The sequence below is a fragment of the Sander lucioperca genome, chromosome 22, assembly GCF_008315115.2.
Source record: "Sander lucioperca isolate FBNREF2018 chromosome 22, SLUC_FBN_1.2, whole genome shotgun sequence".
NCBI lineage: Eukaryota > Metazoa > Chordata > Actinopteri > Perciformes > Percidae > Sander > Sander lucioperca.
This window is the reverse complement of record NC_050194.1, coordinates 2,655,536-2,670,535: the sequence shown is the minus strand read 5'-3', so window position 1 is coordinate 2,670,535 and position 15,000 is coordinate 2,655,536. Positions and strand designations below refer to the sequence as shown.

The following is a 15,000-nucleotide window of genomic DNA, read 5'->3' as shown; positions in this document are numbered from 1 at the left end:
AAATCTAATGCTAACCTTAACCATCATTTATGTTTGTGATTACACTTTAAATGCTGTTTTTACATTCTTTAAACATTAAGAAGGGTCATGCATTTTTGTTGTTTTGCTAACAAGGGGGACAGTACCCGCCCTCATATCACCTACTGCATAAAACCAAGTCTTTACTCCAGAGATCTTTAACAGGGGGTCTGGGACCCCTAGGGGGGCTCCAAATTATTTAAACATATAATTGGAGTGCTAATTTGGAACCCTGGTAGTCACTAAGGTAGCCATCCACAGATACAGTACATCCTGAGGATTCACTGTGCCACTTGTATGTTTTAACATTAAAAGATTATTTATAAAATCACGCCAACAATTATTATTTTACTCCGCCTAAGCAGTGCACTGGTTTCAGCCACTTTATCGATAACTGTGTCATTGCTCATAGACATGAGGATTTCCTTCTCTGTGCACATTAACATGAAAGCCTCCAAGTTGTCCTGACTCAATGAGCATCGTAACCTATTCTTCACAAATTTTAAAGTTGAGAAGCTTCTCTCACATACAACCTGCGTGATGGACAAAGTCAACAAAAACGTATATGCTAACCACCTATGGTAGCCGCCAAAGAATTTCTAATAAGGGAAGAAGTTCCACTCTCTCGTTACTTCCGGCTTCTGAACTGGTTGCAGTTCCACCAGAATTCCAAATAGGGGGCGCTCACAGGCCAGTGCAGAATGAATGGGACTCTATGGAGCTATACCCCTCAAAATCCACTTTTCTCAGGATATAATTTTTTGTCTAGTAATTTGAATGTTGCATTTGAAAGGGGAGGCTAAGAAAATACACACTGCTGGGTGTTAGATTTTTTTAAAGTGGCTTTTTTGTTCTAAAAAGCCTTTTAAAATGTCAATGACGTCATACACATATACGGCCAGAGATTCTGCTTTACGGCGAGCTCTGAGTCACTTCCTTTTTTCTCTCGAGGCATCGACAACACAGCTGACAGGTTAGACTCTCCCTGTTAATACTACACAGCTGACAGGTTAGACTCTCCCTGTTAATACATGTGCTAGAAAGAGGTTTGCTAATGTTTTAAAGACCACGCCGAAATATTCACTCTGACATTCTGATTCTGCTTCGGATGCCGTCAAGCGGGATCTCCGATCGTAATCAGTCCTTCACTGACCAATCAGCATTCATTAGCAGAATGCTAGCATGTTATGGGCAACAACGACTCAACCTGTAACAAATCGAAAGGGCATAAGTACTCGTTCATTCAACTTTCGACCTATAATCCATGTTGAACTTGCAAAAACTACAATCAAATCTGAGATTTCTCAACGACAATCAGGCGAAAGAGACAAATTTAGCCGTCTAGCTCCATAGGGTCCCATTCATTTAGCACTGGACCGTGATCACCCCCAGTGGAACTCTGGTGGAACTGCAACCAAAGTAGGTACAATAGGGCTTTCGTAAACGGGCTTTGTAGCCGCCTACCTGAGAAAACTCTATTTGGGAGGGGAGGGGTGACCTCCCTGACAAGGTACAACCCATGTAGAGGCCGAGGTGTCAAATGCAGAATGTGTGTAGCCTACTTTAAGAGAAGACAGATTAACGTGACAAATGTAAAAAAAAAAAAGTCCAGGACCGGCCCAAAAGTGAAGCGGCCCACCGGGAATTCTCCCAATTCTCCCGATTACCTACACACACACACACACACACACACACACACACACACACGCACCTTTTGTGCTCTGTGTTCCACTGAAAAACATTTTCTGACCCTCTGAACACTTTATTCTATGCAGAACATACAGCACAGCTACATGAAGCTGTGTTGTATGTAGCTCATCCTGTTACTAGCCTTAGCATGCTAGTCACATGGGCTTCAGTTCAGTGTGTGTTGACACACAAACATACACACACACACACACACAGACTCACACACACACACACACACACACACACACACACCCACACACACACACACACACACACACACACACACACGCACACACAGACACACACACACACACATAGTGCGTGGCACTATCTTTGTGGGGACCCGTCATTGACATAATACATTCCCTAGCCCCTTACCCTAACCTTAAAGATCACAACTAAATGCCTAACCTTAACCCTTACCCTCACCCTAACCATAACCTAATTCTAACCCTAATCCTAAAACCAAGTCTTAACCCTCAAACAGACCTTTAAAGTTGTGGGGTCCAGCATTTTGGCCCCACAATGCTGTCCGGACCCCACAAGTATACTGTATTCCCGGTTTTTGGACCCCACGAATATGGTTAAACAAGAACACACATACACACACACACACACACACACACGCACACACACTCAGACTTACAGACACACACACACACACACACACACACACACACACACACACACACACAGACTTACAGACACACACACACACACACACACACACACACACACACACACACACACAGACACACACACACACACACACACACACACACACACACACACACACACACACACACACACTGTTCTTACCCGTGTGAAGCAGCAGCTGCTCAGTGCTGTGTACATAAGACTACACACACACAGACGTGTTATTTTTTATCAGTCACCCCCCCCCCCCCTGACCTGACCTGAACTATAGCAGCTACATGATTAATATAAATCTAATGCTAACCTTAACCATCATTTATGTTTGTGATCACACTTTAAATGCTGTTTTTTCATTCTTTAAACATTAAGAAGGGTCATGCATTTTTGTTGTTTTGCTAACAAGGGGGACAGTACCCACCCTCATATCACCTACTGCATAAAACCAAGTCTTTACTCCAGAGATCTTTAACAGGGGGTCTGGGACCCCTAGGGGGGCTCCAAATTATTCAAACATATAATTAGTGAATATAAATTCCCACTGATGATAGGCTTACTGGCCTATAGGTAAGGTAGTCACTAAGGCAGCCATCCACAGATACAGTTCATCCTGAGGATTCACTGTGACACATGTATGTTTAACATTAAAAGATTATTTATAAAATCAGGTCAACAATTATTATTTTAATAGCTTAGTATTCTATGCAAAAAAGGTATTTATAAAGTCTTTAGGCCACCCTACACGTTATTGTAGGCCCAGTTTAATATGCATCTTCCTTTTATACAATATATAGTAGGGGGTCCCTGCTCCGTGTCTGTTTCAGTTAAGGGGTCCTTGGTTTAAAAAACGTTGAAGACCCCTGCTTTACTCCAAAGTACAAAGTTGTCTCTTTGGTCCTTTAATGGAGGCGAGTCCCCAAAAAGTGCTGGCATGTCAGATTTGGGTGCCAATATTGTGTAAGCCAATGGCAGACACACACACACACACACACACACACACACACACACACACACACACACACACTCAAGGACATGTTTCCACCCAATTATAGTTTTATCGGTGTGAAACAGCAGCTGCTCAGTAACTTACTAATCTTAACAGTATAAATTAGTGCGAGAGAGACATCAGACTCAGTTAGTCAGACAGAGTGTCGAGACACACTGACATCAGGATCTTCATCAGATCACTCCTGCTGAAATCTGACCATGAAGGTAAGTTTACAACTTTATATAGCTGATAGTTTGGCAAACAAATTATAATAATTTGTGGCCCCACATTTTGCAAGAGGAAGCAAAAGTCTTCAGCTTGCTTTACATAGTAGTCTAGCTGTGCATGAGAGTGATACCAACTGAATGAACTAAATGACAACATCTCTTCTGTTCCAGCTGGTTTCAGTCGTCCTCCTCCTGCTGGCTCCTCTGTTGACCAGCTGCCAGCAGCTCGTTCTACCGTTGGACTGCAGTGACATTTATAACAATGACAACAGCCGACCCAGTGGAGTGTACACCATCTATCCCATCGGAGTCACGTCTGCTGTCCAGGTACACTTCATCCTCTCTGGGATGCAGGTTGAACTTCAGATCAGGGCTTGGTATCGCTTATGATTTCACAATTCGATTTTCTTTTTTCAAATTGTGATTCACAAGGTCCTGATTCAATTACATATCTGATTTGATATCAGTCTGGTTAGGGAAAGTTCGTCACAATACCAGTTTATCTTTGATATAAAAGAGATTCTCAGAGAACTTCTGCTGCAAATTGTGAAAGCAAGAAGCAACCCTCACCTATTTTTTATAATGCACCAGGTTAATGTTGACATTAAGAAATGACCCCCAAAAAGTTTGTTTAAAGTAGTTGAACTGAACTGAAAAGGACTAAGAACAGGGGCAGAGCTAGACTCTCAGCACGGTAGGGGCAGAGCTTCATCACTTGGACCCCCAGCAATCAAGTCATTTGTTAAAAAAAACTCTAAAATAGACAAATTTGTATTAAAGAACAAAGAAAACAGTGTTGGTGCTGAACAGGCCAATTATTACTGCTAAATAAATAAATATAGGCTATGTTGCAGTGCATTGTAATCAGTACTTTCTAGAAAAACAACTTTGTTTCAGGTCGGTACCTAATGGGTTTTCAGAGGGATATTGATCACTTACCTCTTCAGGCTCCAGGAAGACAGTTTTCTAGCTCTCCAACTTAATGACTGAATGTGACAACATCATGCAGCAATGTTACTGTTATGTGACTAATTTAGTTTATGTAATGGACGGCAACAGAACAGGCGTTTGGATACTAATGCCATATCAACTAGTTTAGTGAAGGGGTGGGACTCTGGTAACAACTTTTAGTTTAGACACCAAAACGGCTAGTTGAAATAAGAAAAAGGTTTGTGGCTTGGGTTAAAACACCGAACCCCTTAAAGGGTGACGTTGATTTTCCAACCTGGACCCTATTTTCCTATGATTTTGTGTCTAAGTGACTGATGGGAACAACAATCTTTGAAATTGGTCCAGTATTGGGCGGGTGAAGTAGTAGAACTGATTTAAGTACATTTGGATACAGTTTTAGTTAAAGGGGTGATAGAATGGTTATATAGGGTATTTCACACTGTTCCTTAAGGTCTCCTAATATGGTATGTAACATTGGTTGGGCTGAAAATTGCCCGAGTGCTATTTTATGGGCCCTTAACTACCCTGTGAATATGGACCTATTTGTAACAAGAGCTTTTCTTCCAAATATGGTATGCTCATGAATATTAAGATGAGTTGTGCGCTAATTGGTTCGAGCGAACCACATACACATACATTGGAGACGAGACAGCAGGTCTCATATTTCAGAAACTGCAAAGTTATACATTGTTTGTCTGCTATTTCGTTATTAAATTCACTTCTGAGATTTTTTTTATGTGACAAATCAAGTTTTCTTTTCGAATTTTGATTCACAAGATCCTGATTCTATTACATTCCTGATTTGATATCAGTCTGGTTAGGGAAATTTCGGTCACAATACCAGTTTACCTTTGATATGAAAGAGATTCTCAAAGAACTTCTGCTGTAAATTGTGAAAACAAGAAGCAACCCTCACCTATTTTTTTTTTGTAATGCACAAGGTTAATGTTTACATTAAGAAATGACCCTGAAAAAGTTTGTTAAAGTACCTGAACTGAACTGAAGGACTAACAACAGGGGCAGAGCTAGACTCTCAGCACAGTGGGGGCAGAGCTTCATCACGGGGCCCCCCTGCTATCAAGTGATTTGTTAAAACAAACCTCTAAAATAGCTATAAATCCATGTTGTAATGTGTCACGTGTTGAGCCAAGTTAGCCTATGTCCAATAAAACACAAAGAAAAGCCACAGTGTCAGACACATTTGAATTTAAGAACAAAGAAAACAGCTTTCCAGTCAATTTAAAATGTTTCAGCACCAAAGACAGCGTGGACAGCGACAGCGTTGGTGCTGAACAGGCCAATAGTTACTGCTAAATAAATAAATATAGGCTATGTTGTCTCCTATGTGGTAATTCTGGTTGGGCGGGCCAAGTAGTAGAACTGATTTAAGTATAGTATAGTTTTAGTTAAAGGATCACATTAACTAATACCTGTGTGTGTGTGTGTGTGTGTGTGTGTGTGTGTGTGTGTGTGTGTGTGTGTGTGTAGGTGTACTGTGACATGGGTTCTGAAGGAGGACGGTGGACGGTGAGTATTTTAACTGAAGTCAACACTTCCTGTAGTTCCTTTACAATAAATCACATCCCAGTAAAATCCTTGTTGTCTGGAAACATGAGCTGTCAGATATCTTGTGTGTTTAGCTAGTTAACCCCCCATCCCGTCCCCCCCAGGTGTTCCAGAGGAGGATGGACGGCACGGTGAACTTCTACAGGGGCTGGGATCAATACAAGACCGGCTTTGGTATCGCTGCTGGAGAGTACTGGCTCGGTGAGGAATGAAACCAAACTAACAGTCATGACTTCATGAAACTGTTTCTAAATGTTTGTTTGTTTTCAGGTCTGGAGTCTCTCTACCACCTGACTGAGAGGAGAAGGTACGAGCTGCTGGTCGACATGGAGGACTTTGAAGGAAACAAAGTGTTCGCTCGTTACTCCTCGTTCTCCATCGACTCTGAGTCCTCCGGATACACACTGCATGTTTCTGGATTCACTGATGGAGGAGCAGGTGAGGTTTCCACATTAAGGACGAGAATTTCAGCCATTAATGTTGTGGAGTGTGACATTGGTTCATGATACATACTTGTCCCTAAACAACTAAACAAAGAGTTAAACGAGTTGCTGAGAAATCAAATCAGTCGTCTGTTTACATTTCATGAATCACATGGTTTCATATTTTTATCTAATTCTGTTTTAATGAAGAAATTTAAGAGCAAACAAACATTGTCAATGGTTTGAGTGTTTATCAGGTTTAGTGTTGGGTACCGTATCCTGAACTTTTTATGGTACCGACTGAAGATGACTGATTCACGTTAAATCAAACGGTGCCAAATTTCTGTACCTGAAAGCGCGTAAGCTCAACCTTGTCCGTCCTCTCTGCATGTTGACAGAGAGCGGGGCTCAGCGCTGATACACAAATCTGCAGAGTTGAGGTTCAGACGGACGAAAATACGACTCTTTGTTCAAGTCACGGGGAGTCATGTCAATGTTGATAAAGTGGTCGAGAGTGCAGTTACACTTTTCAAAACTCCACACAGCAATATAATATAATGGCGAGAGGAAACAGATCGCGGTGCGGTTAAACTTCCTCTGAGACAGGCATGCAGAGCAAGGTTCTCTATGCCCTGGTGACTGACTGACAGGCTGGAGGTTGTAAGGCAACTTTATATTTCTTTTAGGGCTGTTAGAATGAATTCTGAAAGTCAAATATAATTTGAATATTAAAAAAAATAAATACTATTCGAATGTGATTATTTTTGTAAATAGGTTGGCTAATCTTAGCTAATCTCCGTCTTCTCATGTCACGTCTGATGAACAATAAGTCACGGGAGTGAGAAACACACGGCATTGTGAGCTAATGTTACGTACCGAGTAACGTTAGCACAGGGGGAAGTGACAGGCTCCGGCTGGAAATCAGAAGAAGGATGGGAAATAGTTTTAACATGACTTTAAAATCGACATCCACCGAGCCAAAATGCTTATGTTTTCAATAGTTAGCTCGTTCTGGTTCCCTAACTGCATCGCGAGTTATAGGAGCTTGGCTGGGAGCTTCATGGAGACAGCTAAAGTTAATGTTAGCTGTCCTACAGCTGTCAGAGTTAGCTTCTACTTCATATATTACCTTCTAACAGCTGTATTCTCAGTAACGTGACAATCTGTTGGAAACAGGTTGCTGTTAAATCACTAAAATAGTAGTGAGAGCACTGTTTGGATTAGTTATCAATGCCGTAGCATCGTGGCTAATACTATTGTTACTTAGTTTATGACAAATCTTTTCGGCTGTGCTTTCTAACATGATGTCATTGTGCTAACCGAGCACCGTTAGCCTTTACAACAGAGCCGCTTCACTACACTTGTTAGATAATGTTTCTCTGTTGATTTGTGTTTGTCCCTGTGTGCGTGGTGGAATATAATGTTAACAGAGAGCGGTGTGCCATAAATGCAAAGCGCCGTGATGTAGATCCCCTTCAAGGCCAGACTGATGTTGGTAGTCCCTCTAGTGGACAGAATGTGTAACAACAACCACATGCTGATAGTGGCATTGACAATGCATAAGCCTGAGTAGTGTAGTACATATTTATAACAGGCTACATATGAGCATTAAATATTATTTGAATATTAAAAATAAATAACAAATGAAATTCAAATGGTATAATAGAGGAAGACTGAGAGCTTTAGCTTCTATACAGGTAGCACATTTCAGTAAAAAGGCAATTCAAAAAGCTTTACATAAAACAATAAAAATAAATGTAAACAGTCATCAAAAATAAATATTAAAAAGTATAAGAATAAGAGATACAAAGAATAAAAAGTTAAATATTATATTTAATAGGTTGTAGGGACGGGAGAGGGAGGGGTTTATTTTGTGTGGAGTGTAAAATGTTTTTATTAAATAACAAAATGTTCAGAGTAAATAGGATAAATAGGTTTGGAATTATTTTTACATTTGAAATGTTTATTCTATTACAGATTGAGGGTAAGGGGGAAGTACCGAAAAAAGTGTTATAGCTGACTCAATCTGTAGATTTATTGTTTTAATTAAATATATATACCATAATAAACATTAAACCTCACCAGTCCAGTGTTGTTAGTTCAGTAGTTGTATTGTTTAATTATACTTACTGTAGGTAGAGAAGTAGACTGTGGTATTTACTGGAGTAAATACACTCCAAAAATATATATCATTGTTAGCTGTATCATAATGTTGTGATTATACACTTGTTGTGTTTCTGTAGGAGACTCCCTCTTTCATCACAAGGGAATGAAGTTCACCACCTTTGACAAAGACCAGGACCCCGCTGTTGCTACTAACTGTGCCAGATACAGCCTGGGGGCGTTCTGGTACGGCAAATGTCACAATACAAATCCAAACGGCGTTTATCTTTGGGGGGCTGACAGCACTCTCTCTAATGTTGGAGTGGAGTGGGCCACTTGGAAAGGTCATAACTACTCCCTGAAGACCATCAGCATGAAGATCCGTCCTGTGCTGTAGTTCTCCAGGACCAACGTACAGCAGAATATCAGCTCATCTCTTCTGATTTCTTTCTCTTTCTCTCATTAATCATTTAATCTCACAACAGGTCTTATTTTCCTGAAACTGGGCACCAGCACAAGAAAACCAACTGATGTTTGTAAATCTTGTTACCGTCTGTGATGGTTTAAAGCAGTCGCAGCTCGCTGCAACGTGGAAGAAAAGTCAGATGTGTCTCCAGTTGGGCGGCTGCAGCAGGAAAGTAGGGCCCATAATCTTTAAATGGAAACACATATATAGTCTGATCAGGAGTTAATCACTGCATGAACTGATAACACGAGTCTAAAAGAGAGAAAGAAGTAAAGAAAATGAAAAGTATAAAAAGATCTTTGTAGTTCAGGACAGCCAGTTGATGTTTGGTGGAGGTTTGAAACTCTAATGTGAATCTTTATCTGCTGTACGGTGACAATAAATAAGAAGCTGAGCATTAAGATGATCTCATGTCTTCACTTTGTCTTCTATGGAGGATAATTTTATTCATAATTACAATTAGCAGCTAAAAGAGAACATGCAAAGATATAAAATTATAAATATTATAATTAAAAGTCAAAAACCAAAGCTAAAATGATAATTACAATAAAAAAGGGAGAAATTTAAAATAAAAAACGTTTAAAGTTAGTGTTAGTTTTTTTTATTTTAAATGTAATCTTTTTAATCTTTTTCATTGTCATTTTATATTTTTTAATTATTTTAACTTTTGAACTTTGCTCTTTAAAATTCCTTCTTTTCAGACGGACACACGCACACATGCACACGCACACACACACACACACACACACACACACACACACACACACACACACACACACACACACACACACACAGAGACACACACACACACACACACACACACACACACACACACACACACAGAGACACACACAAACACATAAACACACACAGACACACACAGAGACACACACACACACACACACACACACACACACAGACACACACACAGACACACACACATACACACACACACACACACACACACACACACAGACACACACACACACACACACACACACACACACACACACACACACACACACACACACACACACACACACTTTTTTCTTTTAGATGACGGGCTCCTTTCTTATATACGTACAGTCTCTTACAATCCCATTGTAATCTCTGACCATGCTCCAGTATCTCTAGTGCTATCTTTTCCAGAGAAACCCAACTCCCCTAACCCCGGAGTTTCAACTCACTCTTGCTCTCAGATGAAGCATTTATTAACTTTATATCAGATCATATAGATATTTTTGTGTGTACTAATGTTTCTCCAGGGGGTTCTGCTTCACTTATTTGGGAGTATTTCAAGGCATTTATTAGGGGACAAATTATAGGCTTCTCTGGATTCCAGGGGAAAACAGCGCAGAGAGCGTCAAGCTCAGCGTCTTGCTGAAATATCCCAGCTTGATGATGAATATGCTTCTAGCCCAACACCGGAGAGGTTTAAAATACTTATTAAATTAAAATCTGAGTTTGATATCTTAGCTACTGAACAGACAGATGCTAAACTATTAAAGCTGAGACATTCTGTGTATGAGTCTGGAGAAAGGGCCTCCAAGCTGTTGGCCTATCAACTGAGACAGGCCTCCACAACATCTAATTCCAAAAATAGCTACTCCATCAGGCATAGTAATGGACCCATTAGAAATAAATAAAGCATTTAAAGACTTATAGTGCTCTCTACACATCTGGACATAACACTGACCCTCAGGCATTGACATCCTTCTTTAATCAAATAAAAATAGAAATGCCTACCATCACTTCTAGCCAGAAGGAGACCCTTGGCCAAACTCTAGCTAGAGACGAAATTATTAAGGAAATCTGTTCTATGCAATCTGCAATCTGTTCTATGGACTGCCAATAGAATTTTACAAAAAGTTTTCTGCCCAAATTGTCCCTCTTTTATTAACATGTTCAGCAAATCCTTATTGTCTGGCACACTGCCCCCCCTCTCTCCGACAAAAATACACTTGTCACATCCACATTGTGTATTTGGAATCAGTTCTGTAAACATTTAGGAGTCAAAACACCATCTCTCTATATGCCACTTAGCAACAACCCCTTGTTCCCTCCCTCTATGGAGCATGGTGCTTTCAGGCTGTGGCGCCAGAGGGGCCTAGGCACAGTAGGAGACTTGTTTGTAGATGGTGTCTTTGCTACATTTGAACGACTAGTTGAGAAATTTGATCTTCCCCATACTCATTTTTTCAAATTCTTACAAGTACGACACTTTTATAGAAAGCTATATACAGATTTTCCAATTATCCCCGTAGATATTCCTATCGATAGGATCTTTAAGTTGCCCCTCTTAATGAAGGGGCTGGTATCCACACTGTATGGAGTCATACTATCTCTGTGTTCTCTCTCTGATCAATCCCTTTTAACCCTCTGGTCTCAAGATCTGGGAATGGATTTGACACAGACCCGGGGGTCTATTCTTGGCTGCGTCCACTCGTCTTCAATGTGTGCTAGGCATGGGGTAATTCAATGTAAGCTTCTACACTGAGTGCACTGGATAAAGGCTAGACTATCCCGTGTTTTCCCAAGTCAGCACCGTGGCACTCTGGTTCATAATAATAATAATAATAATAATAATAATAACTTGGACTTATATTCATTCATATGTTTTTGGACATGTCCCTCTTTACATACAGTACATATTAGTGTTTGTATTCTCTTCTGTCTCAGACGTGTTGCAGACACAATTAGAGCCTTGCCCTGCTGCGGCCTTGTTTGGAGCCCTCCTTGACACTATCAAATTATCCAGGTCTAAATCAGACTTTGTTGCATTTCTTTTTCTCATAGCTAGGAGGTAAATCTTGATTCACTGGAAAGCTAAGCATCCTCCCTCACATTCCTTATGGATAAAAGATGTGCTATTGTTCTTAAAACTTGAAAATATTAGACACTTGAAGAGAGGTGCTGTGTCAAAATTTGATAGAATCTGGCAGCCTTTTCTTTCTTATGTTGACTCTGTTGACCTGCAGCCTCCAGAGGCTTCATAATCCAGTAACTGCCATGATGTAGCCTATAGCCTGGTGATACTGATCCTTGACCTTATCCTTTACAAACGTGTTTTTGACCTAAGACCATTTTTTATTTTTTTAATTTATTAATTTATTTTTTTGGTTGTTGTTGTTGTTGTTGCTGTTTTGTTTTGATCTGTTTTGTTTGTTTTTTGTCCCCTTTATAGTTATAGTTTAGCTTAACTTCCTTTATTGATTAACACAGCCTAAGCTGGGTGGGTGGATGGGTGGGAGGGGAGGATGTGGGTGTGGTTTATAATTGTGTCTTTATTGATATGTATTTTATTTTTATTTTTTTATTAGACTACTGTAAATATAAATAGCATATATGTATACTATTACATACATATTATAATTACAGATTCATTTCTTGCATGATTTTTTGTAACTGTAAAAGTCTAAATAAACCATGGAGAAAAAAAAAAATCCTCCCAGTGAGTGCCCCCCCTGAGCCCCTTAGGGCCAGGACCAAACACCTTTATTTTTTAGTTTCTAAGATTTAAAATAGAAAAATAAAGTGCCAGTTTAACTAGGAACAGTCAGACAGGATCAGACAGAAAGCCTCTTTTTTATTATGTTATGTTTGTTTCTGTATTTATTGTGTATGTCATAATCCTGTTCAACATGTTTGTTTGTTTATGTCTGCACCAACCACCGAGTCTCAGAGGTAGAAACTAGTGGGAACTGTGAGACCGTGGCGCCCCCTTGTGGGCATTTTAAAGATAGTTTTCTGCTGCTTTAAGACCATTTAAGATCCACTCTGTCTGACAACATGAACATTTACCTGAGAGATACCTGAAGAGGAGAATTCTTTCATTTTAAAACTTTGATTTATTGATTTCTCACTTTCTGTAAAATTTAACTAACTCTGCCTTCAGTCCAGTTGAAGTGAGTCTGTCTGTCTGTCTGTCTGTGTGTCTGTCTGTTTGTCTCTCTCTGTCTGTCTGTCTAAGAAATTCGACTGTTATGTGACACCCACGTAGACCAATAGAAAAGAGTCGGCCTCTGATTATTTTAGAGGCCTCACACTAAGATGATGAAGATGACGAAAAGAAAAGCGTAAAAAAGTGTCAAAAAAGTCAATTTTTTATATTTATTTCCCAATAGAAGAGGGTTTTCTAAATTCACTTCTGAGACTTTTTTATGCGAGAAATCAACTATGTAGAGGTCAAATATGTGCCGTTTTACGAAAATTGATGGCTAATTGCAAATTTTGTCTGACTGTGTGTCGGAGTTCAGGAGCTCAGCAGGCTAACGTGACAGCGGCCGGTGCTGCCTCCTTCACAGACCGCGGCTCGCTGTGAGCTAGATGGAGCTCTGTCACAGCCGGCAGCCTGCGGCACTTCATACCTGCGCAAAGTCACCGTTTCTGGGTTACTGGACTAACAAATGCCAAGGCCCTGACGGAGCTCCAGGGCCTGCAGCTCGCTGCTCTCCCTCCCCTCTCCTGCTAAAAGGCCGGTGTGTGTCAAAAATGCATTAAATTAAAATCGGACAAAAGTGTTAGCTTTGTAAGACTCTCCGCGAGCCCCGGTAGTCCAGTAACCCAGAAACGGTGACTTTGCCCTGGGTATGGAGCGCAGCGGGCTGCTGCTGTCTCGTCAGACTGTGTGGAACTCATGAAGTCCGACACGTCTGTCTCGTTTCCAATGTATGTGTATGTGGTTTGCTCAACCAATCAGCGCGCAGCTTATCTAAATATTCATGAGCAGACCATATAAGGCAGAAAAGCTCTTGTTTCACTCAGGCCTATTTAACAGGGTAGCATTAGGGAGCATTAAATGGAACTCAGGCCATTTTTAGCCCAACCAATGTTACATACCATATTAGGAGACCTTAAGGAACAGTGTGAAATACCATGTATAACCATTCTATCACCCCTTTAAAGACATGCCCAATCTAAGTAAATAAGAGGGGGCAGATGGGTAAGGGTATGATACAAGACCATGTAATGAGAGTGGGGCAAAACAGGATACAAGAAGAAAAAAAAAGAAAAAAAGGAACAAGAAATGCACAGTAATAATAAAAAACAGAGAGAGCATTTAGAAAATGCTAGCACAATTGCAAGCCAGGTACCTCACCCCCCAGGTACATGAATCTTGATCGCTATAAATATGCGAGTACTGTCGATAGGAAAAAAAATGAACAAAATGGGTGCTAGCAAACTGGAGTTGCTGCAGCTAATGGCCAGAGCTCCCAGTTAGCTAAAAGGGCAGTTGTGGGGGCATCTTATAAAGAGTGCCTTTGTTCCTCTTAACGGACACAAAATGCAATTAAAATGTCTGTGCAACATGAACAGGACCCTTACGTGACAACAAGATGCGTTTTCAACACCGCATCCTGTCTCGATCCTGCCAGTAGCTACTAGCTCGGCCTACTAGCTGCTAGCTGCCGTCCGAGATGAGTGTGTTCAGCCAGGCTTTGGTGATAATCATCACGCAGAAGTTCCGTGTGTATTTGTAGCTCATCCATTTTGTGTGCGATCGATCTGGCATTGGTGAGCAGGAGGCGATATGTGTGGTAGTTCCCTTAGCCGGGCTAGCAGGCCAGACCGGCATCCTTGCTTCTGCTTTCTCTCCCGTCCCCGCCTGTCGCGACCAACAACAATCCACACAACTGAATTGCCACGGGAATTCAGCGCGAGGCTACAGCTAGCCTTCTCTAACGCTATCACTGTGCAAGCCACAGACATCATTTGGCCCGTTTCCATGTAGTTACATAGTCACTAATATGATCATAACCACTACAGTGCTCATTTACCTTTTTTTGAGGGGGGAATAAACTTCAAGTTTTCATCGCAAAGGCATGACCTGTCCTCTGGAGGACATAGCCAGACCACCGGGTGCTCAGTGGATTGTTGTCGGGAGCTGCAGGCAACGAAGGCGGGGATGGAAGAGAA

At 40.8% G+C, this 15,000-nt stretch overlaps 3 protein-coding genes across 5 annotated transcripts in view; 2 read left to right on the top strand and 1 right to left on the bottom strand.

The window, feature by feature from the left end:
- Nucleotides 1–15,000, bottom strand: part of LOC116059250 (microfibril-associated glycoprotein 4-like) — a 114,782-nt gene that overhangs the window by 8,427 nt on the left and 91,355 nt on the right. The window lies entirely within an intron of this gene.
- Nucleotides 1–15,000, top strand: part of LOC116059246 (microfibril-associated glycoprotein 4-like) — a 118,274-nt gene that overhangs the window by 42,346 nt on the left and 60,928 nt on the right. The window contains exons 1-6 of one of the 2 annotated variants that reach the window (XM_031312215.2): nucleotides 3,493–3,573; nucleotides 3,748–3,903; nucleotides 6,016–6,054; nucleotides 6,198–6,294; nucleotides 6,364–6,531; nucleotides 8,759–9,485. The exons of the other annotated variant lie outside the window; for it this stretch is intronic. Of the exons in view, the coding sequence (XP_031168075.1) occupies nucleotides 3,568–3,573; nucleotides 3,748–3,903; nucleotides 6,016–6,054; nucleotides 6,198–6,294; nucleotides 6,364–6,531; nucleotides 8,759–9,015 (723 nt within the window). The 5' untranslated portion in view covers nucleotides 3,493–3,567 and the 3' untranslated portion in view covers nucleotides 9,016–9,485. Of the gene's footprint in view, nucleotides 1–3,492; nucleotides 3,574–3,747; nucleotides 3,904–6,015; nucleotides 6,055–6,197; nucleotides 6,295–6,363; nucleotides 6,532–8,758; nucleotides 9,486–15,000 lie in introns of those variants that run through there. 2 annotated transcript variants of the gene reach the window in all.
- LOC116059247 (microfibril-associated glycoprotein 4-like) overlaps nucleotides 1–15,000 on the top strand; it is a 181,905-nt gene that overhangs the window by 128,675 nt on the left and 38,230 nt on the right. The gene's annotated exons all lie outside the window — the stretch shown is intronic.